This window comes from Phoca vitulina, unplaced genomic scaffold (assembly GCF_004348235.1).
Source record: "Phoca vitulina isolate PV1807 unplaced genomic scaffold, GSC_HSeal_1.0 scaffold7, whole genome shotgun sequence".
Taxonomy (NCBI): domain Eukaryota; kingdom Metazoa; phylum Chordata; class Mammalia; order Carnivora; family Phocidae; genus Phoca; species Phoca vitulina.
In genome coordinates this window covers 31,125,133-31,151,867 of record NW_022589710.1, presented here as the reverse complement: position 1 = coordinate 31,151,867, position 26,735 = coordinate 31,125,133, and the positions used below count along the sequence as shown (strand labels likewise).

Genomic DNA, 26,735 nt, shown 5'->3' with positions numbered 1-26,735 from the left:
ATTAATCTGATTAGGTGAACCTAATTTGGTTAGTCTTACACTAATTCTGTGAGGAAAGGTCTTGCTGAACACATTAGGACATTTTTTTTGCTTGTTCAACAAGCTAAACTTCAAGACTTTTGCAAGTAAGTTATTATATTTGAATGCAAGTTAAAGTCTCAATTATTCATTGAAAACTGACTTTATAGAATCTGCTTAGAAACACTTGATTGACAGCTTGAGTTACTAGATATACCTAAAATGCTAATATTACCTTTAAATTTTTCTTTAAATTTTATTGCCTTAGCATAATTTTCCTGAGTTATCAAGCATTTACTATAGGTTTATACCCAAAGTGATTCAAGATCACTAACAAATGCCTTTACAAGACAACATAAATACAAATAACACTTGATTTAACCATAAGAAAAAAATTCCAGTTTCCATAAATAAAAAAACACAAGCACTTTGATTTTTATAATAGTGGAATATAATCCTAGGCAATAGATACAAGAGTGATCCCTAGGAAATTCAAAGATTGGAGAAATGGGTGTCAGTACTTCTAAACAAAAAAAGAGCATCTCTTGTAAAAATTCACTAAATTCTTATTTTCATTACTAAATATGAAATTAGAAGGGATTTTTGTAAGGGCCCAACACATAAGACTACATATAGCAAACTAAAAGGATATGCAACTAGTCAAATCCCCCTTAATGTCTTCACCTATTCACTTTATCCTTAGACAACTTTCCTACATTCATCCAAAGTGAATATAAGGAATAACTTATGAATAAACACCATTACTTATGTTTACATGGACTTTTCAATCAATTTCAAAGCTCAAAAGGAAATCAGTGTATCTTTTCTATTATAAAATTTTCTTAACAAAAGACATTTAAGTAATACCTACAAAAATATTCTCCAGGGCTTTTTTTCAATATAATTATCAACAGGTTAAAATTTACAGTCATCAATATAGATTGGACCTACTTCCTGTCAGACCCTCAAGTCTTTTCCTACCCAGTAACAGTATGAAACGTATTTCTTGTATTCCAATCCTGAACTACAAATGCTTAGGAATTCGAAATAATAATAAGTAAAAAAGATGCTCCTCCGTGGTAAAGCCATGAATCTCAAATCTTATTTAGGCTATTTTAGGGTACTCAAAGAATCAAATATGAAAACAATGTCCACTGTCCCTTAATACTGCAGAAGTATCTAACACTTGTATGATTCTACTGCATAAAATTTACATTAAATGACAAGCTAAAGTACTGTTATAGTGGCTTACAGAATGTTAAAGATCTTTTTTATCATTATAAAGCAACATTATATTTTCATGAGAAGCATAGCATTACTACGTTTCAGGAAGAATATGATCTACAATGTAATACAACAGCTTAGCCTCACCTATGTAGTAAAGGCCTATAATGACTAAGCCAGGTAGGCCCTGGCTTATCAGACTTTAATTAATTTTATACCATACCGACTTTTTTTTCCTTTGTTACATATAAACTAAACTGTTTTTCAGTTTATCAATACATTAAATTTTTAAAAATTACTGTTCAAGACAAATTAGAATGATTCAGCAACTAAATCTTAAATCCAAGAGCAAGAAATGCAGCTGATTTTTTTTTTCTAAAGCAACCAAAATCTCACTCAAGAAATCTACCTCTACGGCCAGAAAAAAAGAGGAATTAGTTCCTGTCAAGTAATTCAATAAAGTATAGGCTATGAAACTGACCATCTGGAAAATAATTTAAATTAACAGACAACTCAGTGCCTAAATGTTGTAATTTTGCTTTTATTTTTCAGTAAATGAAAAGCATTCTTTTTCACTTAATTTTAACAGGTTCATAATTTAAGTAACACATTTTAAGAAGATACTATCCCTTACAAATGTCCTTACATTTTAAAATTTCTTTACCTACTACCTGCAAACAATAGGTAACAGAGCTTGCCTCTGCTCTTCATTCCTTTTTACTAACATTTACTAACAGCTTGAATAAAACGCTGTGATTTTTATGAAATTAATAGCTGTAATAAGAACACTATTTACTATTTACTATTTTATAGCCATCTTTTCCAACCTTACTACAAAGCTCTTTTTCCTCTCTTTGTTTAAAATTTCAGGGTTTGCTTTTTGGGGGGTGGGGAGTAAAGAAAATGCATTCTAAAAGGGACAGCAATTAAAAGTATTAGCAAAAATAAACTAATCTTTTTTCAATATTTGGCAATATCAGATCCTAACTAATGCTAATTCTTAAAAAAAAAAAAAAAGGCAAAATCAGACTGCAACAGTTCACACCCTGAAAATGTGGCCTATTTACCCTGAAAACATATAATCTCTAAATAAATACAGATAAAATATAAAAATCACATTTAATAGGCTTTAAATCCTGAATTCTGCCAAACTGTCTCATTATCATTTTCATTTCAAAATCTATCTTGTTTCAGAAAAATAGCCTTCATCCTCTGATAGTCTAAAAATAGACTCCTACTGTCTCTTTTACAAGAAACAATTACGCTTGGTTATGAGCCCTACCATTATTAGCCACATCATCAACACCTAAAATTCTCATTTAACCCCGTTTTTGGCAATCAAAATGGTAACTAAATATATTTTAGAAAAAAAATCTTACCTATATGCTGCATTTTCTTTCAAATGCAAAATGGTTAGATTCCCCTTCTACTTAATCAGTACAGTGTCTGAACATTTTTCAGTCTGACTTGCAAATATTTGCTTTCCCTCTTAGGGCATAGCATCCGCAGGGTTATACAGCACTACTTACATTCTCTTCCACATAAAAATCAGACATTACATGAAAGGAAAAGAAAGACAGCCCATTTCAAAGCATCTGGCAAACCTCCATTGGCAACCTGCCAAGCCTCTGCTAAACCTTCCTGTCTTTCCGAGCATGCTCACTTAAAACCAACAGCACGTTACTATGGCAACTCTGTAGGCAGCCTGTAAGTATGAACCGCCATTCTGATTTCAGAGTGCAAAAAACCAAATACTGCAGGGGAAGTAAAAGGAAAGAAATATCACATACCCTTCATCACATACAAGTATACTCATTCTATTTCATAAATTCATATTTGTACATGTAAAACAGAAACAAGCATTCCATGTTTTCCAAGCAAATATTTTTCATGCTCAAATAGGTCTTCTTTTTGGTAAACTCATTCTCTTTGTCTGCCCCTAGGTCTCTTTACCTCATAACAACCAAAAATATACTACCAGTTTATCCCACTTGACAAAACATTGCTGAATAAATAGACAACAATATTCATATAAGCTATTATGTGGTAGCCCATGAATAATTTCCTACATTTATAGATATATATCCTAAATGACATAATATTACCAAAAAAAACCATTAGCACTTATAAAAACAATCTCTTTTCTCTGATTTATAAAACTGCCAAATGAAATATTCTTTCAGTTCGGATAGGTTTTTTAATCCCCACCATTCTTGAGATACTGTAAAATAACTGAAAAGAGGTAAAGTTTCTAAATTCAGACATATCAGATCTGGGTTCAAATCCCCATTCTCCACATTTGAGCTGTGCAACTTTGGGAAAGTTACTTAACCTTTGTGACCTTCACCTTCCCCACCTTTAAAGTACGATAATACTAGTTATTCCACGTGGTAACAATTTAAATGAATTAACACATGTAATATACCTAAAAGTTACATTTCTTTTCTCCATGGTTGTTTGCAAAGTTTGTACTTGATTATTTAACCTGAAAAGTTCTTTGTATGCTAAAAAAATTAGTTCTGATTTACCCACTAAGTTAGAATCCAAAAAAATCAAGAAATCAATTTGAGCTAGAAAAAGGCAGAAACAAATAATATAGCACATCTAAATGAGGGAAAATATACAAAGGCAGTAATTTTTACTTTAAAAAATTAAAATGTCTTTATGTTACAAACATAAAATTTCACCTACCACCTCTTCTTCTTCCTTTTTGGCCTCCTTTTCCTTCTCTTCATCATTTTCTTCAGCTGGACCATCTTCATCATCACTACTGGATGATTCAAGGATTTCACTTATATCCATTTTCCAATTATCAGGAACAATTCTAGTTTTTAAGAAGATGCTTGCTTTCTGTAGCCCTAAGAATAAACAGTTGTTATGGAATTAGCAACATAGAATAATAGAATAACAGTCAGAGTCAGAAGATCTGGACTCAAATTCAGCTGTCCCTTATAAATACAGTAGACTTCAATATATCTAAGTCATAATGTTATATTAATGTTTATTATTACTCTAGAAAATACTGTTAAAAGTATTAATGGTAAAACATGGAAAAGTTAAGCTTACTTAAAAATTACAAATAAAACATTTTATCTAGCCCTTAAAAAAATAGCCATCAAATAAAAGTAAATATTAACTCTAAACAATTAAAATGGCACCAGAGAATATTCAGTCTTGGTTTAGTCACTATTTACCATTTAGAGCCACATCATGAAATAATGGACTGATTCATTCCTATTTTACCTGGTTTAGCAGAGAGCTCTGATTCAGGTAGACTGAGAATATCTACTTCCTTGATATCCTTTCTTGCTATAGAATAACTAATTACAGAGAAGAATAAAGGGAAGGAAAGCCATTATTAGGTAAAAATTATCACTTAAATAATATAAACACATAGAAAAATGTAAACCTCAAAATCAAAATTATTTTGCCTATGTTTTAAAAAGACCATGTATGTCCTAATCCTTAATAAAGGGCAAGAGGTAATATAGGCAAAGCTAGTATCTTAATTCTTAAGATTCACATACTCAAAATACACTAATCTGAAAGCCTCACATTTATTAATAGTTTATGCAATCTTCCTACACCCAGTATAGGGTAGTTTAGATCAGCATGATATTTTCCTTATAGAAGACACAATGTCTATTTTTCTTGATCTTTATTATTTCTTAAATTTACTACTCAGCTTAGAAAAAAAACTTAATAGAAGGTAATATTAAAATATTTTTATCACTGTAAGATATATTAAAATTTCCAGAGAATTACATCTCTCTCTCTCCACACACATAAACACATATAATTTTTTCTTTTTTATATCCTTTTTGGGAAACAAAGCAAAGCTGAGATTAAAGTTTCTAAAAATGTGACTTAATCAGAAAAAAAGTCAAAATGATTATTTTAGTAATATTCTAATTCTGTGAAAAGTAAATTTCATAGTTCATAGTATGAAACAGTATACATAATAAAAATACCAAATTTTTACAACTGAAGAGAAAACCAATACCACGCTTTATAAAACTTTTTAAATATTATTCTCACATACTGTCGTTCAGTTTTTATATAAAATTTTTCAGAAAAAGTAACTTACAAAAAGTAAAGCATATTATGTAATGACTTCTCAGTTCATGAAATGATCAGACTTTTAAAAATAAAGCTTGGACTGTGGAAGAGTTTATCACTGTGATTTCATTTTCTTTCTCCCAATGTAACACTATTAAGTGACTCACAATTTAGAATCGAGAAATGATCGAACTAAACACTGGTCTTTTTTCACCGTGATGTCATCATTACAGCTGGGAGATACTACCTGAAATACAAAATAAGAACAGATTGGTTCCTAATCTCCCTTGCTCAAAAAACGTATAATTTTTTGAAAAGAATAATTTTGGATCGCCCTCACTTCTCAAGTGGATTATATTTTGTAAGAAATAGTTTCATTGTCAGTAATGAATTACTTAAAAGGTTGTCTTGTGATTTTTATTTAGCACATTGGTTTTCTAGATATTAAATTTATTCAGTCATTAGATTATACAATGAATAGCTAATACAATATAAATTACAATGTGACCACCACTTTAAAAAATTAGGATTTATTCTAAGCTACATATTTATTGTCCAAAAAGTAAAACATATGATCCATGATGAAAATTGGACATATTATAATTTTTTTTAAGATTTTATTTATTTAGAGAGAGAAGGAAAGAGAGAGAGAGAGTATGTGTGTGTGTGTGTGAGTGGGGGGGAGGGTCACAGGGAGAGGGGGAGAGAGAGAGAGAGAGAGAGAGAGAGAATCTCAGGCAGACTCCATGCTGAGTGCAAAGCCCAACTTGGGGCTCAATCTCAGGACCCTAAGATCATGACCTGAGCCAAAATCAAGAGTCTAACTGAGCCACCCAGGTACCCCGACATATTATAATGTTTTAAAAATACACTTCAGGGGCACCTGGGTGGCTCAGTCGTTAAGCGTCTGCCTTTGGCTCAGGTCATGATCTCAGGGTCCTGGGATCGAGCCCCACATCGGGCTCCCTGCTCGGCGGGAAGCCCACTTCTCCCACTCCCACTCCCCCTGCTTGTGTTCCCTCCTGCTGTCTCTCTCTCTGTCAAATAAATAAAAATCTTAGAAAATAAAAAAAAATAAAAAATAAAAATAAAAATAAAAATACACTTCAATCAAGATCTATTTTGAAATCTGCTGTTTGTTCAAAATAAACATGTAGGTTCTAAAACACCTAAGTTCCCTTTCTTACCAGAGCATTACAATTTTTAGTAATGAAAACAAATCAAAGAAAATCTGAGTAAGAACTTTTTATTTCTTAACTTCTAAAAATAATAAATGTCTTAACATCAGTAAATAGCTAATCTTTATATATTCTTTATAGCACTTAATATTTTAAAAAAATTAAAGTCTACTAATAAACTGCTGAAATTTATCTGCTCATTATCATCCCTAACACCAGCCCCTCTGCTACAACCTAGCACCATCCACAGAACTTTATGCGATGATGGAAATGTTCTGTAGCTGCTAAGCACTTGAAATGTGGCTAGTGCAACTGAGAGACTGAATATTTAATTCTATTTAATTTTAATTAAGTTACATTTATTTTTTTAATTTTATTTTATTATGTTATATTAGTCACCATACATCATTAGTTTTTGATGTAGTGATCCACGATTCATTGTTTTCGTATAATACCCAGTGCTCCATGCAGTACGTGCCCTCCTTAATACCCATCACCCGGCTAACCCATCCCCCCACCCCCCTCCCCTCTAAAACCCTGAGCTTGTTTCTCAGAGTCCATAGTCTCTCATGGTTCATCTCTCACATTTAAATGTAAACAGTCACTTAGGACTCATGGCTATCATATTAAACAGTATATATCCAGATAATTAAAAATTCTTGGCAGTCATATCAGCTGTCTTAACATCAGATGGCAGTAAATGTTTGTCTGTTGGGTGCTGGTCATTATTAGACTAATAATAAAGTTGTGTCTGTCCTCAAGGAGCTAACAGCATAATGGAGAGGTAAACACAAAAAGAACACCATGGAGGGTAAGTACGGAGATATGAAAACATCTAGGAGGAAGGCTTAACTCAACCCAGGGAAGGAAGAGGTATGGCAGCAAAGGCTTAAGTTAAGTTTTAAAGGATGAGTAGACACAGCCCAGGGCTTAATTACCTTACCTGGGAACCACTAAATTGGCCTCCAAATTGATTCGTGCCATTTCTAGTCTTTCCAACAATCTATTCAACATACTACTGTCTCATTAACATTCTAAAATATGCAGCTCAAATAATGTTACTCTTCCACAAAATTCTATGCAGAATTATGGCCGCCCTTCTGCCCTAGATCCAAATTATCTTCCCAGTCTTATTTCCTGTGATTCCCTCATTCGTGTCTAAAATTTAGCCAAAATGGATTCCCAGAGCAAATAGTTCCATGAACAAACACCTTGCTTCTCTGCTTTTACTTATCTTGTTTCCTCTAAGAAAGTCCTCTAGAGAAGCTTTGTTTAACTAACTTTAAATCCATCAAGGCTCGGTTCAAAAGCAACAGCTTCATCAAGACTTTCTGGATCTCCTTTATACAAATGTAATCTCTCAGGGAAGAAGTCCTAATGTTGAACATATACTACTATATATATAGTTACTTGAATTATTGTCTGCATTAAATTATAAAATTATCAAACGTGCGATTGGTGTCTTATCTTTTATTTTCTACATCACCTGGCAAACAATAAGTCTGTTGAGTAAATGAAGGAATTAAAAAAAAAAATCTCTTGGCAAATTATGACCTAAATATTCTGAATCCAAACCTATTTACTTGTCTGCCTGTACAGCTGAAAGGCTCAAAGGATTTTCAGACTTTTCTTATGTAAAGTAAATCTATTATAAATAGTAACTGAATAATGTATTTATATGCACATAAAAACCTTAAAAAAATGGCCTCGGTTCTTTAAAGGATCTAATTTGGGACATGTTTTGTGCCAACACTGTTGTTGGGAGATATATGTGATACCAAATTCAAAATTCAAAAAATTCAGAGAAGGGGCATAGTTATGTTAGAGTGGTTAGGGGAGACTCTGTAGAAAAGGTAGGACTTGAGCTGAACCTTAAGACATTTCAGAAGAGAGGAGTAGGAAAAGAAGAAAATGGAGACAGGTATTACTAAGTATTATTGATTCCTCACATGAAATAATTCTCTTGCCCATCCTTTCTTCTCATTCCTTCCCTGAGTAAGCAAAGATTAGATTTCCCAACCAACGCATCAGACTTGCCATTTCCAAAGCCTAGGTGTACCCTTCCTTTCCCTAATACTCCGTTTTACTCCAGTGTCTGCACCAAGTTTTAAAAATCATGATAGAGGGGGACGCCTGGGTGGCTCAGTCAGTTAAGCGTCTGCCTTCAGCTCAGGTCATGATCCCAGGGTCCTGGGACTGAGTCCCGCATCAGGCTCCTTGCTCAGCAGGGAGCCTGCCACTCCCCCTGCTTGTGCTCTCTCTCTCTCTGGCAAATAAATAAATAAAATCTTAAAAAAAAAAAAATGATGATGATAGAGGGGTGCCTGGGTGCTCAGTCTGTTAAGTGTCCAACTCTTAAGCCCAGCTCAGGTCTTGATCTTAGGATCGTGAGTTCAAGCCCTGCATTAGGCTTCATACTTCAAAAAAAAAAAAAAAAAGGACTATATAATCTTTAATTGCTGTGTAATCTCTTAGATGTATATAATAAGATTCTTGAGAGCAAGGTGTTACAAGATTCATACTTCTCTCTCTTCTAAGGAATTTAGAGCTGAACTCACTGCATATCCTCAGTAAATACTAATTGATTTAAGGCAAGGGTAAAGGTTTAGAAGAGTGAAGTGTTTGACACAGGGAGCAGTTAAGAAAGAATGTGAGTACAGAGCTTACACTGGAAATGGGAAACGAACTAAGAGCTGGGATGGCCTCCAGATATCCATCTAAAGAATGCAGAATTGATCCATTAGGCAGTCAGTGAAAGTTTTGTGGGGTTTTTTGGAGAATGGGACAATCATGATTAAATCAGTATTTTAAAACTATTTCTCTGTAAAAATTAAAAATTGCTTCTAGAAAAACAGTCTGAATTTAGCAAAAAGCTCAGGGATCAAGTTAAGGGAACTTGGAGGTAATTACCATAAATCGAGGGTAAAGTGGCAAAAGGAATAAAAAGAGACCACTGGACACATTTTGAAGGAAGAACTGAAAAATCCCAATAAATGATTGGTTATAGAAAATTAAAGAAAGAAAATAACAAGAGAAGACAGTGAAGTATGTGGGACCTGAGTAGGATTGCTCAACTCTGCAATAAAGTCCAAATTAAATTTGTGTAATACTTTCAAAATATCTTAAATGCTTTTTAAAAATCCATGTTAAACATTCGCTTGTTTGTTTATTTGTTTATTTATTTAAATTTTAACTAGGCTCCACACCCAACGTGGGCCTTGAACTCAACCCTGAGATCAAGAGGTGCATGCTCTACTGACTGAGACAGCCAGACACCCCCTTAAACAAATATTTTAAATGGTTGATTAATTCTGCAAAGAAATCTGACTTACCAAGGCAGGATACCAATCAGTCTTCTCAGATGTAGATGCCACACTTACAACTTTTCCTAATAATTCATCATTGAGACGTCGCTTGTCTTCATCTTCCTCCTCACTACTTTCTTCTTCCTTTTCATCTTCATTACTAAAAGTCAGAATAACTTTATCAGGATCTTCACATAAGCCATTGTTGAGACAGTCAGAGTGGTGTGAATTTAACATGTACAATTCAATTTCTACTGTGGATTACTCCAGAGTAGTAGTTTCTTCATTCTTACTGAAATTGAAGAGATAGATACTTCCCTAGTCCCAAAGTAGTCCTGAGCTATCCATGGTAACTCTGAGTCCACGTCACTAGATGAATGAGGATTTGGACTTAGCTCTTATGCCAACCACCAGGTGGGACAGAAAAGCCTAATTATGTCACCATGAAGTACTTACTGTGCCAGTTACATTTTTCTAAAAAAGACCATCCTTCTACTTTTTATGTATGCCAGATAATGTAACTCTAATTTCCTAACAGGTTATGAAAAGATCTCATTAAGAAACATGTGAGGGAAAAAAAAAAAACAAAACATGTGAGGGTTTAAGTTCACTTACCTAGACAATAAAATAAGCAGACAAACCCACAGAGAGGAAAAGCCTACAATACTGGCCTGTACTCTTCAAAAATACCAAGGTCATGAAAAGACCAAAAAAAAAAAAAAAAAAAAGCTGAAGAACTTTTCCAGATAAAAGGAGATTTAAGAACCATATAAACTAGGGATGCCTGGGTGGCTCAGTTGGTTAAGCATCTGCCTTTGGCTCAGGTCATAATCTCAGTGTCCTGGGATCAAGCCCCACATCAGGCTCTGTGCCTGGTGAGGAGTCTGCTTCTCCCTCTCCCTCTGCCCCTCACCCCTGCTCGTGCTCACTCCCTCTTGCTCTCTCTCTCTCAAATAAATAAATAAATAAAATCTTTAAAAAAAAATAAGAACCATATAAACTAAATGTAATGCATGGTCTTGGATTGGATCCTGGATTCAGGGGATGCTTATAAAGGCTATTATTGGGCCAAGTGGCAAAATTTGAAATACGAATTATATGTTATTAGACAATAGCATTCTATGAATGTTAAATTTTCTGAATTTGATAATCATACTTTGACTATGTAAGAGAATTTCCTTATTCTTAAAGTGTTTAAAGGTAGGTCTGATGCTTGCAATGTCCTCTCAGATGGTGTGACCAATTAAAATTATCATTAAATAAAAAATAATTATAATAGGTACCTACAGAGTGAATGATAAAGTAAATGTGCCAAAAAAATTTAACAGTTAGTGAATCTAGATGATGAGTATATGAAAGTTTATTATATAATTTTTTTAAAAGATTTATTTATTTTTAGACAGAGTGAAAGGGAGAGAGAGAGTGTATGTAAATGGAGGGAGGGAGGGGAATAGGAAGAGAATCTCAAGGAGACACTCTGCTGAACGCAGAGGCCAAAAGGGGGCTCAATCTCACAACCTTGAGATCCTGACCTGAGCTGAAACCGAGAGTCAGACGCTCAACTGACTGAGCCACCCAGGAGCCCCGAAAGTTGACGTATCATTTTTAAGTTTGAAATGTTTTTGAGATAAAAAGGCTAAAAAATATATATGCTCACTTAAAATAGAGAATACATTACATCAACTAAGGAATTTGACAAAGTAACTCAAGACAAAAATAGCCTTTTTGAAAAAGGCGTTGTTGTGATAATTCTTGGACAAAGTAATGGGAAGAATTAAGAACAAGATCTGCTCAAGGTAAAATATCTAACATAAGGATAAAAGATACTATGGAAAAGTTACCTAAACAATTTTAGCCATCCTAGAAAAATCATTTGTTTAATGTTATAATATTTACATTACTTGTTGTAATACTGTATTGTAATATTTATATTACGTTACTGTATATGAAAAAACACTCACACAGGAAGAGAGGACCTCCTTCCTCTGTTTGTCTTCTTTGCAATTACTGGAGTTCCAAAATGCTCTGGATTTGTTAAGGGAAGCTGGTCAAGTGTCTAGGAAAGAAACAACAGACAAATTAAATCACATTTTGCCTCGACGTTAGAAGTTATTCAACCCAAAAAGCCCATCCATGGCACCCTACCTCGCTCTCAGCAAAATGTCTCTCTCCTTTTAGGCAAAGTGAAGTGCGTCTCAGTGTTCTCTCATCACCATCATCAAACACTACAATAAGCAAGAGATACCAGAGAATTTATGCACACTAAGTAAAAATTTCACTGCAGAGAATGCTCTTATTCCTATTTATCTAGGGCTTAATATTTGTAAGAACCATTATTTGTTAGTTATTATTCAAAACCTTTTAAAATTAATGTACATACTACATTTTTCATTCTGTAGCTGCCAAACATACGCAAGTTAAATGGCTGCCCCCAACTGCTTAGGTATCTACGTTCACTTGTTCAATTTCTATCACTACAGAACCACCTTCTTGAAACCACTAGCAACCTAGTCAAAGCATGGATTATTAAATTATCTTTAATCCTAGAATGAGCAAAAACCTGGTTTCTGGGGCGCCTGGGTGACTCAGTCGTTAAGTGTCTGCCTTCGGCTTAGGTCATGATCCCAGGATCCTGGGATCGAGCCCTAATCGGGCTCCTTGCTCAGCGGGAAGCCTGCTTCTCCCTCTCCCACTCCCCCTGCTTGTGTTCCCTCTCTCGCTGTCTCTCTGTCAAATAAATAAAATCTTTAAAAAAAAAAAAACAAAACCTGGTTTAAAAAAAAAAAGGTATTATGGGTTTGTTCCCAACAGTTACCAGAAGTATCTCTAACTTCCAGGAACTGTTTGCCTTCTGGTAATGCTTCTTGGATTATTGGACTCTTCTACTTATTTGCATGATAACTTACTATAGGAGAAGTACTGGCTGCCAAATTCTAAAGTCGTAAGATTCAACTTTTTTCTTTTGCTAGAGGATGTAAGAAGTTTAGAAATAGGGCGCCCCGGGTGGCTCAGACAGTTAAGTATCTGCCGTCAGATCGGGTCATGACCCCAGAGTCCTGGGATCGAGCCGGGCATTGGGCTCCCTGCTCAGCGGGGGTCTGCCTCTCCCTCTTCCTCTGCTGCTTGCTCACTCGCGCTCTCTCAAGTAAATAAAATCTTTAAAAAAAAAAAAAAAGTTAAGAAATGAACACTGAAACAAGGAAACATCAGAAAGATGAAATTCTTTTTTAATTCAAGAGAGTTAGTCATAATTGCACAGAAGCTTCCTCAAAAGCTTTTACTACATTTTTTTAAAAATCATACTGTGTGGAAACTATGTTTAAATATTTCAGGGAACTGGGGGTAAGGAATTTAACATTTTATCACTTTTATTCTCCATATAACTAGCTGTATTATTTTTATAGGTTTAATTTTTCAGAAATGCACTCTTATTTACAAAGTTTATTAAAAAGAAAATGCTCTCAGAAGACACCTGATTGCCCAGCACTATGAAGAAATAAAAAAGATGGAATCCTTACCTCAGATACTTATAATGAAAACATCAATAAATGTTTGTGTATCTTATGAAAGTAACATATACACAAAAATAATTACTTTAAGATTTAATCCTAATGTAATTCTAGAGGTTTTTCCGTTCTAACAGAATTAAGTTAGTGTTAATAAAGGGAAATTCTACATTACTTTGCTTTAATAATATTTAATCATAAACTTATTTTTTCATGCTAAGAACTTACGTAAGAGCACTCAACTTCTTCAATATTTGTCTACCTCAGTCAGTTCTTCTCTTAGACTAAAGACATCTAGTTTAAATTCTCTTACATGCAAGAGACAATGCAGAGAAAATGAAAAGTTCCTGAAGCACATATTCAAAGAACCATAATGTTTCCACAAAAGGAGCTGTGTTGTACACTGTCAACGATGCAGAAATTAATGACCACCTACAGACACAATGACAGGATAAAACACAACATCCTCCAACAATTACATTACTAATCTACAACTTGATTAACAGTGCTCTAAACATTTGCAACAAAACTATGATTCATATGGTGTCAAGTCTAATAAATAAACCACTGTTCCTTTAAAAATTCAAGATCATGGATTTATTGTACCAAACTTAAAATAATTCATTTATTAATATCCCTAAGTATACTAAAGAATAAAACCTTAAAAGTTCCAATTTTCCTTAATGCCTAGACTACGAAAGATGGTGACAATGGACACACACATACATGCTCATATGCACACACATTTAAGTGGAGGTATGAGGAAGGAAAATGAGACTGTAAGACCAATCAATAATATCAAATTTATGCAACAAAATGTTTTCCACAGTGTTTCATCATTAATCAAGGGCAGCCCCAAATCAAATGTTCTGATGAAAAATTCCCAAATTTTTTAAATATTTTATTTATTTGAGAGAGAGAGAGCATGCAGGAGCAGAGGAAGAGGGAGAAGCAGGCTCCTCACTGAGTAGGGAACCCAATATGGGGCTTGATCCCAGGGTCCTGGGATCATGACCTGAACCAAAGGCAGACACTTAACCGATTGAGTCACCCATGCACCCCTCTGATGAAAAATTTCAACAATATCTTTAGTTCTTGCTTTTTAAAAATAATCACTTTGAAATAAATTAGGTGTTTTTTTTTAAAGATTTTATTTATTTTTGTGAGAGAGTGAGTGTGCCTGAGCACAAGCAGCAGGGAGGGGCAGAGGGTGAAGCAGACTCCCCGCTGGGCAGGAAGCCCGATGCAGGACTCCATCCCAGGACCCTGAGATCATGACCTGAGCCAAAGGCAGACACTTAACCAACTGAGCCACCCAGGCACCCTAAATCAGATTTTTGAAGGAAAAAATGCATTAACACTTCAACATACTTTATCATGGGTAGAAATAATGTAAGAACAAAAATACTTCTCTAAAGGGAATTGTGGTACCAATAACAATTTTACAGTTTTACACAGGAACACTTACAACTTCGAGTAAACAAAGGGAAACAGTTTAAATTTATTTTGAACTCCTAAAACTATACAAAGGCATGTATTTAAGTACTTCATACAAGTTTGAAAATCTATATAACTATTCAAGATTTTCTAAAAGACAGAAAACCCAACAACACAGTGAACCTATTAGTCATGACATCCCTGATTATCCCGATCATGAGGAAGTGCCATCTATAAAAAGCTTCCTCTATAACTTTCACGTTAGAAGTTGATTTATAAATCTATGAAATGTTTTGTACTTGCCAAAACTGGCATCTGAATAGACCACTGAGTGCAAAACAGTATAAAAGCAGCATCTCTGGAGGCACCTGGGTGGCTCAGTCAGTTAGGTGTCTGCCTTCGGCTCAGGTCATGACCTCGGGGTCCTGGGATCGCCCCAAGTGGGGCTCCCTGCTCAGCAGGGAGTCTGCCTCTCCCTCTCCCTCTGCCCCTCCCCACCGCTCGTGCTCTGTCTCAATTTTTTTTAAAAAAGTGATATCTCTATTACTATGTTACATATAAATACTAAAACATAATTTGACAAAAATGACAAAGCTAAGTCTCTTTCAGTAATGTTAATCATACTAGACAAAACAATGCCTATGTAAACAAATAGACAAAGCCTAACTCTAAACTGTTAAAATTAAAAGAAACAAAAGCAACAGGGATCTATCTACTAAATACAAAAGCTCTACCTGTGATCATAGCGCCGTTAGATGCTGGAGGATAGTAAAATAACAGTATATTAACTTTATCTCTCCAAAGATATAATTAGCTATCACTTATTAAGCTTCTATCATGTACTAATCCTCACAACAGCCTCTGCAAGGTAGGAATCACTATCCTCCTTTTATGATGAAATTGAGAATCAGAAAGCTACAGTTTTATTAAGGGGGATCAAAATGAGTAATAAATAGGCCTGAAGCACAGGCATAAAATGAACACAGGAGAGAAAGTCAAGAATTCTGACTTTACAAAAAGAAAATCTTATTATTGTATCTGTGTAGCAGTCACAATTAATAGTATATTTATATATACACATTTATATATTAAGAAAATATTTCGCATAATGGAATTAAAAACTTTAAAATTACATACCTTGGGTATAACCAATAGTTCTGTTACATAAAATCATCTGTGATACAGAAGTCCCTCTGCAGCCAAGCTCAAAAACTTCAGAAACCAAGAAACTTAAGAAATTAGCACTCAAATGTATAATGAAATTGACAAACTATCATGGGAATGCTAATTCTTATGGAAGGCCATCTAAACAATAGGTTAAAGCGTATCACAGGAATGCATAGGTTTCTTTTGGCTTAGTACTTTTTTTCTTAATGATTTTCTAGTCAGTGGAATAACCACCTGGTTTTGAAAACATTTGTGGTCGATTTTGGTTATAAAAAAACTTGTCATAAGAGGTTCTAACTAAATTAAAAAGCCTTATAAGCCTGCAGCACATTCTACAAAAGTCAGTCCATTCACCAGTTTAATCTAAACCTCCTCTACTCCATTAACTAGAACTTCCATGAGATCTGATCCAATTGACGTGCAAAACAGTAATTACAAGGCCTGAAAAAATCCTGAGTCTTAAAAAGCATTTGTCACAAAAATATATAATCAAATAGAGTTTGGGATTTTTTTTTAAGTTTTTATTTATTTGAGAGAGAGCGAGAGAGCACACTGAAGAGCATGAAGGGGGAAGAAGAGAGAGAATCTCAAGCAGGCTCCGCGCCGAGTGCAGAGCCCAACATGGAACTCGATCTCAGGACCCTGAAATCATGACCTGAGCTGAAACCAAGAGTCAGATGCTTAACCAACTGACCCACCCAGGCGCCCACAATCAAACAGATTTTAGTGTAAAATTTGATAGCTTACATATGTGTGTATATGCATTTTATATATAAATTACTAAAATTAGTAACCATTCTGTTCTTTACATTTTCCTATTTTTCAGGTACAATGTGTTATTTTTATATTCCAAAAAGGTGAAAGAAGAGTAGTTTTAGAGTGTCTTATTGATGACAGCTGTATTTACCAGGAGTTAATGGCAACATTCAAATGAAGATACAAATTCCAATCCTAATTTTGATACCTTTTGAATGACTAAAAGGATAATGATACATTTCCATATATTACACATTCCTTGTCTTTCATGAAAAAATAAGAACTGCCAAATAAATAAATAATGCTAGGAAGCACTGTTTTATTATAAGAAGAGGAACCATTTCCAAGGCTCAAAGAAACAAACAAAAAAAAATCCATAAACTGGAGCTATTTATTATTCAACATTAGAGAGCAAGGTGTTACTAGATTTTTAAAAGTTAGGTTATATTAGATCTGTAATCTCTTTCAAAATTGGCTATTCAGCTATCACAGAAAAAATACTTACATTATGTAAGTCGTTACCAGACTCATTAGATAATTTTTGATCACCAATGATCGTAACTCTTATTTGATCCAAACCAGTGGTATGGTATCCTCTTTTCTTTCATTTTTAATAGTCAAATTTTGAAATCATTTAAAGTAAAAAAAATGATATGGAGATCATTAATACTTTGTGTAACTTTCTGATTCTACTCATGTAATACTTCACTAGGAATTAGAAATCAAGAAAAATTTCAGAAAAAAAGGAATTAAACCCAACAGGTAGTAGTCACTCAATTAAAGAAAAACATAAAACATTCATGACCTGTGAGAGATGACACATTTTATTTTGCCATCTTTTAGGCTCATTATACTCTAATCATTCTTTATATGGGCTACATCCTTCAGTACCTAAATATTCTTTATAGCAGAGTGTTATATTAAATATACTTAAGTGAATAGTGCTTTTTAACATCTTAAATTTTTTAGGTCATTTGCTGTCATTATGCAGATGCAAAAAACTTAAATATTTTGAATTTTTCTCCTAAGTCTCTGTTTCTCCAAGTATTGACTATTTTACTAAATGTGTACTACCTGCATTAAGTTCACCCAATGTAATTATAAAAAGAAAGATTCATGGGTTGCCATCCCCAGACCTAGTAAACTGAAGAGATTTGAAGTCCTCAAATCGTCATTTTTCAAAACAAGCAAGTGATTCTTATGTACACTAATGCTTGATACACGAATTACATGCAATTAAGATTCTAAGCTCTTTCAGAACAAGAATTATACAATTTCTTCTGTAATTACCCATCATAGAAAATCACCATAGAGAATGCTCAGTAGCAACTAGCTTTTAGAAATGCTAAAATGCCATTCATAGAGGATAAAGATCGGCTATTCTGGAGTGCAGAAGCCCAAAATGTGAAAACCTGAAAAGTATCGCTTCTGCAGAAGCATAAGCATTATATCAGTAAAACTTCACAAGTACTGTCAATGCAACCTTGATATTAAGTACCAAATAGGAGGCAATATTAGTATTTGAATATGAATCATATAATCTTGCATAATTTTGCATATATGAATGCCTGTAATTTTTACCACTGGTTTAATATACTAAAATTATATTTACTTGATTTCTAAGAGTTAATATTAAACTTGGTTTCTAAATCTCTAACAACTATCAACAGCCACAACCAAGCTTCCTAAAAATATGTAGTTCAGAATAACAGCACTGTTGTGAACCAACACCAATTTCTAGGAGATCCAAGAAGAATAAAAACAGTTAGAAAATAGTAGTTACATAAAACAAATTGGTACTACTAATAGCAGCCACGAAGTTAAGACACACGAAGTACAATTTTTAACCAAAGCATGTTGTTCACAGCTTTGAGCATCACCTGAAGATGAATGATTTTTACCCAAAGCAACAAACCAAGTAAACTAAAAGTAAACCTATAGGATAATTTCTTTTCCTTCTTTAAGGAAACCACACCATGATTACATCACTTATACCAAGACATAAATATAAAAACCAAACAATGGTATAGATGTTCAGTGTAAAACAAAAGATTGGATGTTATCCACAGGACTGTATAGTATGAATGTACTGAGAAGAGATTTGGAAATGTTAATCATTGCTATTTTCATCAACATAATGACAGCAACTATATAACTACTACATTTAGGTTTTAGTTTACATATATTAAGACACTTGTTGCTACTCACGACAATAAAGTTTTTTAAAGCCAGTATAAGCTTATGCATGGAATGTTAAGTATGCATTCACATTAGTAGCACATATACCTTTCCTGAAAGGTGTTACGGAGACTTGACTGGGTCAAAAAATCAAAAATTAAGCTATGATCATCTAGACTTGAATCTACTCTAGTCAGAATTTTTTTAGTCTTTAAATTCTGTGGTAACATCTGTATTACCCTTATGTAATGACAGGCAGCAATACAATAAAAGATTACAACTGTACAATCTTAATTGTCATTACAGGAAAAGTAAAAAAGTCTGATGACTTACAATACCAACTTGTATGAACTTTCTAATGGAAGAAAATAACCATATAATTTAACTTTCTTGAAAAGAAATAATCTAGGTATTCTAAAAAAGAAGTACATTCTTGGATGAAATAGCCACAAGTGACCAAAGTAATTATTTTTGTTACCAGCAGGTGTCATTAAAATTTTAGCCAACTATATCAAGTAAATTGACAGTAAAGAATACATATTTCTCTGCCAACATAATTCAGTGTATTTACAAAATAGAGGTATGCAATCCCAAATTAAATCCTATGTATTAAATTAACTACTTACCCACAGTATACCAACTAGCATCTGTCAACTTGCTGATAATAGCCTCCTGAAAGGATCCATCAGATGTCCTTGTTTCAACAATAGCTCCAACCTAAAACCCAGTATCAAAATTTCATTACCAAATTTAAACAAACCAAATCACTCCCACCAACTATGACCTGGGTTGAAAAGAAAAAAATACCTATGGTAATTCTACTTTACATTGACTTAGATCTTTATCATTTATAGTGCTCATATATTTATCATGCAATTTGAACCCCAAAACGCTTTGGCACAAGTAAGGTTATTATTACCCTTACTTTACACATTGAATACTGTGGCTCGGATGAGACGATGAGAACCCAGTCTCTTCAGTCTTACTTCAGAGCTTTTGTACTATATCATATTGCCTTCAAGGAAATTGTGGAAATGTAAGAACCAGACACCATAAGATAGCAAAAGTAGCTTCAATTTTCTTTCATAGAAACATCGAATATTGGATTCAGCATTCGTATTTAAGGGACCTTTTAGATAAAGGTTCACCTGAGAGAGGGATGGACCAGTTGACCTTCTTTCAGCTTCCAGACCTTTGTATATCAGATATTAACCGAAGTGGTATTCTGACATAACAAAGATTTATTACATAAACAAATGGCCATAAATGGATGGAAAACACAATATAGGTACCCACTAAATTGAATTATGAAGTCAACATACTTTACTTGTTAAGTTAGAACAACATAAGATTCAAATTTATGATACCAGTATATTCCTTAGCAGGCTTAATACCTCTGATGACAGTTTAAAAAAAAAAAAAAGAGGTATTTAATCCAAGAGTTCAAAACAAAAGGTGGCTGAAAACTCATGTTTATATGTACTAACTTACCCTCTGTAAGATGACTTATCTTTCTAAACTAAGGATACAGCCAGTGTAATATAGTCTATACTAACTCTGTAACACTTCATTTGTATTTTTGTTTTCTGATTAACATTCTTATAAATTTTAAAACTACCTACAAACGTAAAATTCAGTAATTTACCATATGTATTTGTGATTTATCATTACAGATTTTAAACTGCAAAACATACGTACTCTTAAAGGACCCTTTACTTGGTCATCTTGCACCAACTGTGTAGTATTATCCTGTTTCAGGAGTACCTGCAAAACATTTTTTGCACAATAATTTGCACATTACTTTTAAAACAGCATGTTTATGACGTCTTTAATCTATGTGTTCTTAGCATCCTGTGCTTACTTCTGTTTTAATACTTATTACACTGTCTTATATTTATGTTTACTCTCTCTCCCATTAACTGTGAGCTCCTTGAGGGCTAGAATCCTCCTTCATCATTACACCAGCGTCAGCAAATGTCAATGCATATTACAGGCACTTCATAAATGTTTGCTGAATTAATGAACTATACATGATTTATAATTTGTAGTGATTATTGCAAAAGTTTAAAACTGCCTTCATTGTTTCTTATCAACAAGTTATAAAAGATTCTGTCACAAAGTATATAAAAAAACAGTATCAAACTTTTATTGCCCACATACAAGGTAAACAAATTAAAACCAGAACACTGTTGGTCCTTTATAAAGTGAACCTAAATAATCATGATATGTAGTTCAGTTACAAATAAGTACTCCTTTTTACTACAAATCCTCCCAAATACACAGTGTAATCATTCACATAGAGCAAGTACCCAAATACGAAAATTGAAATTCCATATAATGTATAAGACCTCCCCAATCACTGTACTGATTTTAAATAAATATATCAAGAGCCACAATATTAACAGAAAGTTTAAATTCTCAAAGAAATCCAAGTAAATATTTAGTAATCAAATCCCATATAGCTGACATAGTAAAAAGGCCAAATGAAACAAAGAAATGTCAAATGATACTGTAACAATACCTGAAGAAAAATTTCATCAGATCAAAATTTAAACAGAAATCTTATAATAATCACAGATAAATCTATTTATCTGCCACACAAATCATCCTCTCCTAGTTCAATGGTTCTCATACTTCAACATGTAGCAGAAACACTTGAAGGGCTTGTTAAAATAAAATCACTGGACCCTACTCACAGATTTTCTGACTCAGTAGGTCTGGGGTCTGGGCCTGAGAATTTGCACTTCCAACAAGTTCCCAGATAAGGCTGATGCTGCTGGTCCAGGGCACACTTTGAGAATAACTGCTCCAGGTCACTTACTCATTCAACATATTCTGAGTGCCTACTATGTACTGAGCACTACTCTAGGTGTTGGGGATAGAACAAGTCTAACATTTCCTCCTTTTATGGTGCTTAATTCTTATAGGAAAAGATCAGATAATGGAAGTGAAAAGCAAATTGCAAAACTGAAAGTACAACACGATCCAATAACAACAACAACAATACTGTTATGGTAGGCACTGCATAGTATCTGACAGACCATATCGAATCTTTCTGGAGTGGTATCACAAAGAGGACATTCATGAACTTTATTATACAGCTCTGTAATGTTAAAGATGTTTATAATAAAATACGGATTACACTTGTAATTTTAGTAAGATTACTAAAAATATTTATATAGGAAAACTACTGGACGGAAACACAAAAATGTTAATAGTAGTTTCTGAGAGGTAAGCTATGGGTATTAATCCTTTGGTACTTTTCTGTATTTCCAAATATTGTATAGGAATAATGTGGTGACCTTTTTTCTGGTCATAAAAGCATCTTAAAAATAAAATTCTTGGGTGCCTGGGTGGCTCAGTCGGTAAGCGTCTGCCTTCAGTTCAGGTCATGATCCCAGGGTCATGGGAGCGAGCCCCGCATCAGGCTCCCTCCTCCGCGGGAAGCCTGCTTCTCCCTCTCCCACTCCCCCTGCTTGTGTTCCCTCTCTCGCTGTGTCTCTCTCTGTCAAATAAATAAAATCTTTAAATAAATAAATAAAATTCTTAAATCATTTTTTAACACTGTCTTAAAAACAATTTCCACTATATTATTTTTAATAATCACTTGAAATCATCTCTACCTGAACATTATGAAAGGGAAGAAAATAGATCATAGCCTAAGTAAGCATGCCACAACAGCAGAGAGCCAAATAAAAGGAAGTCTCATAAACATGCTGTTTTCAGAGAAGCATTTTGGAATAACTTCTCATTTTGAGTTCTTTATTTCTTAATTCTTAATGTGCTTTTCCAACAGTTTTGTACAAAACAGTGCTTTCACGTAATAATGATTCAATAAAATGTTGATTTGCAGTGTTCCCCTCCCCAATTCTCTTCAATCCAGGTTGCATTAAAAAAAAAAATTACCTTTACTTTTACCAGCCTTTTCACAGTCTTAATTTTTGCCTCACAGAAGGCACCTCGGTACTTGGCACTGACATCAGTTCCCACTGTCAGATAGGCAGGCTCATCCGCCGCCTGATGAAAGAACATAAAATGTGAATGTCACTACTATTCTCCCCTACTCCAACCTCAAGCCTCATTAAAAGTTTCTATATTTAAAGTAGTAAGAACATTATTTTTTACTAATGTCATTAATAATTTGGAAAATACCCCTAAAGCAAGCAATTACATTCCTTTACTACATAAACTATATCCTGACAACAGAAAACATTTTAAGTTTTAACTGAGAAGTATCAGTAAGGACATATGATAATGTTTTTTCCTCCAGATACAAAATGTTTCAACAATTCTGTAATTTATTTAAGAAATGAACACATTTAAAAACAAAACAAAAGCAGGGGCACCTGGCTGGCTCAGTCGGTAGAGCATGCGACTCTTGATTTCTGGGTGGTGAGTTCAAGCCCCATGGTGGGCATAGAGCTTACTTTAAAAATAATAATAAATTACAAAATACAAAAAAAACCCAAAAAAACAAAACCTCCAAAATCAGAAAAGGTATATTCATAGTAAGTGTCTCATAAGACTTTATGTTATTTAATTATGGTCTGAAAATTTTGTCTTCAAATTAGAAGAAATATTGCTATTAAGATTAATGCTAATAATACATAGTTAAATGTTTAATATAGCTACATTAAAGCAATATCTTTTTGGATACAGAATAACTGCATAGATAAGAAATGAAGTCGGGTGCCTGGGTGGCTCAGTTGGTTAAGCAACTGCCTTCGGCTCAGGTCATGATCCTGGAGTCCCGGGATCGAGTCCCGCATCGGGCTCCCTGCTCACAGGGGAGTCTGCTTCTCCCTCTCCCGCTCCCCCCTCTTGTGCTCTCTCTCTCTCTCAAATAAATAAATAAAATCTTTAAAAAAAAAAAAAAAAAAGAAATGAAGCCAATCATTGAAGCTTTCCATAAGGTAAAGCATTATTTGGGGGAACCAATGGCTAAAAGCTACATTTAAAAAAAATCTAAGTCTTAGGGCGCCTGGGTGGCTCAGTTGGTTAAGCGGCTGCCTTCAGCTGAGGTCATGATCCCAGGGTCCAGGAATCGAGCCCCACATCAAGCTCCCTACTCAATGGAGAGCCTGCTTCTCCCTCTCCCTCTGCCTGCCGCTCCCCCTGCTTGTGCTCCCTATCTGTCAGATAAATAAATAAAAAAAATCTAAGTCTAAATTCAGCTGATAAATGCAGAGATATGAACTAATGGCTCAAAACTTGGTGCTGTACCTAGTTTATCACACTAATCTTCCTGGTATATTAAAAAAATAAGCTTTACTAAAAAACATCTACTTTTAACAAATGGCCATAATCAGAATGATACATTAAAAGATGTGGGAAATTTCATTCTACCATTCATTTTAATCTTGAAGTAACAGAATGATTGTTATTCTAAGTCTGTCATTTTACCTACTTCTTTTCTAAGGTTAAATGTATTCATATAGGCTTGATTCAATATTGCTAAGTGCAAAGGTAACAGTGTACACTTGAGAAATAACACTTTTAAGTAGAAAATGATTTTTCCTTTTCCAGTAAGTTTTCCCAAGTAACATTAAAGAAGGTAATGTGTCATTTCCAGGAGAAAGAAAGAGAAAGTTTGGGGAAATGCTGTATTTCAGAGTTTAATACACTGAAACAGTAAATGAGTAAGGAATCAAGTACCTTTTAAAGTTAGTGCATTTACAAATAATGCAAATTGAAGATACATATCTGACTTGAAATATTCAATGCCACTGCACTACACAATGCTGTAACTTCCTTTCCCTTTAAGTATCACATACGATGTGTGCACTATTAGCTATCTTCAGAAGAATATATCTTTTTAGGTTATATGTAGGTTTTAAAATATTTACTATAATGACAACTAAAACAAAACATTAGTATCAGTTCACCTTCAAATATTTTAGCTACAGAATTTTTCGAAAAAGAAATGATCTCTCCCTTACACAATGCACATAGTCCTTCCTTAGAAAATCATACTGGCACTGAGGAAGAAAAAAAATTTCAAAAAATCCCCCAAAGAACCAAAACAGGACAAAAGCTTTACTTCTGCAAAGGCTGCTGCCAACACAGGAAGTGTTAAAAATACTAGCCCAATGGACAACAATGGAAAGGCTGCACCAGCCTTTCCAAAGTGCTAACTGCTTCAGAGAGGGGCCGGACTGACTGCATTAGACACAATGATCATTTCTCACCGTTTCAACACGTCCTCATTTTCAGAAAGCGCTGCTTAGTAGAGGAATCAATTTTGAGTAGAAAAAAAATATGACATTCCACAGCACCAGCCTCACGACAAGCAGTGTCCAGGGCACGAGGTTCAGAGCAGCGCTGACTCCACTTACCTTCATTTTTATTGGTGATCTGTGGGGTTCCAGCTCAACGAGCTATCTTCTCCGTCGCTAGAACCATGGGGAGGGGAAAGACAGGCACAGAATCAGTCAACAGAGGGGAGCGACCCAAGGAAAGAAAGTAAACAAACGCCAGCGGGGAGAGGCTAAACCCTCACCAGCGAAGGGATAAGATCCCCCGGAGGGCAGCCAGGACGCAGGAGCTGAGGAAGCAGCGAGAACCCCTCGGGCGCCAAAGGGCAGCCCTTTCCTCCCCGGAGTTCGCCAGCGGCCCACCGCGCCCCCGCCTTGCTCGCCACTTTGACCCGAAATGCTCAACTCGGGAGCCCCAGGACCGAGCGCTCTGGAAAAGGGCACGGCGCCGTTTGGGCTTCTCCAGGTCCCCCGCAGGCGGGGTCGCCGAGCTTTCGCTCAGCCGCCCCCCAGATACCCCGACTTCGGCCCGCGCCCCGCCTCCGCCGCTCGGCCCCCTCGGCCCGCCCCGGGCCCGCGGTGGCGGCAGCGGAGTGTCACGGCGCCATTGCTCTCCTTCCTCCGCTCTGCACCATGTCAGAAAGGAGAAGCGCTTCTTCACCGATGGGGCAGGGGCCGCGGCCTTCAGCCGGGAGGCGCGAGAGTGAGGGGAGACCCGCGCGAGGGAGGGGGCTGGGGGGGGCGGAGAGGAGGAGGGGAGGTGGCCCGAAGAGGGTGTGGGAGGGGAGGGGAGCCGCACAGCGGCAGCCGCCGCCTCCTCCCCGCGCCCGCCTCAACTTTTTGTACAGCCCAGAGAGGTACCTGCCCCCGGCCCCTCGGGTCCTGCCACGGACTCCACAGGGAAGGACGCGCCGCGGAGTTGGGGACCGGCTCCCCCAAGCAGCCCGCTCCTCACCGCGCGGAAGCAAACTTAGCGGCGCGGCCAGCCCCACAGCCATTTTCCCGGGGAAGCCGCCGAGGAGGCGGCTGCGGCGGCGGTTCCCGCAGTTGCTGCCGCTGCTCCACGACTTGCCCCTTTGCCTGCGCTCGCCGCACCGCTTGCCCAGCACCCCCTCCCCACCTCCGAAGCTTCCAACTGCACCGGGACCCCGGGCAGCAGCACGAGCTGCTACTGCCGCTTCGTCCACTCAGTATCCCCCACTTCCCTTCTCCCCACCTACCAACTGCGGGTGAAGTGCGCGCTGTCAGCACCCGAGTCCTCCGCCCCACTGACTCCCGTGGGCCCCCGTCCGGGCAGCACCACTCCCGGCCGCGGCGGCAGTTCCTGCACCCGGTTCCCCACTCGCCCGATTTACTGCCACAATCCACCAAATAACAAGCTGTTGAGCAGACTCGCTTCTACACGAACTCCTATTGGCTGCTCATGACGCCGAGGAGCTTCGGATTGGAGCTCGCTACCTGCCGTCCTCATTGGATGTAGCTATGAAACTTCACGGATTGGTGCGAAAAACAGCAGGTAGGACATCTTCCACTTATGATTGGCTGTCTCCGAAGGCTAACGTTACTGGAGAATCGGGTATTGAGAAATCAGGTCCTGAAAAATGATTGGTTGAGGCGACTCCGGATGTGCTTGACTGAACACTGATTGGTAAA

General features: G+C 35.9%; 1 protein-coding gene across 3 annotated transcripts in view; it reads right to left on the bottom strand.

Annotated features, from left to right (window-relative positions):
* The window catches only part of ARID4A (AT-rich interaction domain 4A), a 64,902-nt gene extending 38,446 nt beyond the window's left edge, over positions 1-26,456 (bottom strand). For 2 of the 3 annotated variants that reach the window (XM_032405199.1, XM_032405200.1), the window contains exons 1-11: positions 26,303-26,456; positions 25,164-25,220; positions 22,735-22,845; positions 20,527-20,592; positions 19,455-19,545; positions 11,930-12,009; positions 11,746-11,840; positions 9,812-9,944; positions 5,469-5,548; positions 4,486-4,562; positions 3,934-4,100 (exon numbers count right to left, since the gene is read on the bottom strand). In XM_032405199.1, the coding sequence (XP_032261090.1) occupies positions 3,934-4,100; positions 4,486-4,562; positions 5,469-5,548; positions 9,812-9,944; positions 11,746-11,840; positions 11,930-12,009; positions 19,455-19,545; positions 20,527-20,592; positions 22,735-22,845; positions 25,164-25,169 (906 nt within the window). In that variant the 5' untranslated portion in view covers positions 25,170-25,220; positions 26,303-26,456. Of the gene's footprint in view, positions 1-3,933; positions 4,101-4,485; positions 4,563-5,468; positions 5,549-9,811; positions 9,945-11,745; positions 11,841-11,929; positions 12,010-19,454; positions 19,546-19,753; positions 19,844-19,976; positions 20,485-20,526; positions 20,593-22,734; positions 22,846-25,163; positions 25,221-26,302 lie in introns of those variants that run through there. The other variant, XM_032405201.1, reaches the window with a different exon arrangement.
* Positions 26,457-26,735: the final 279 nt, after the last annotated feature.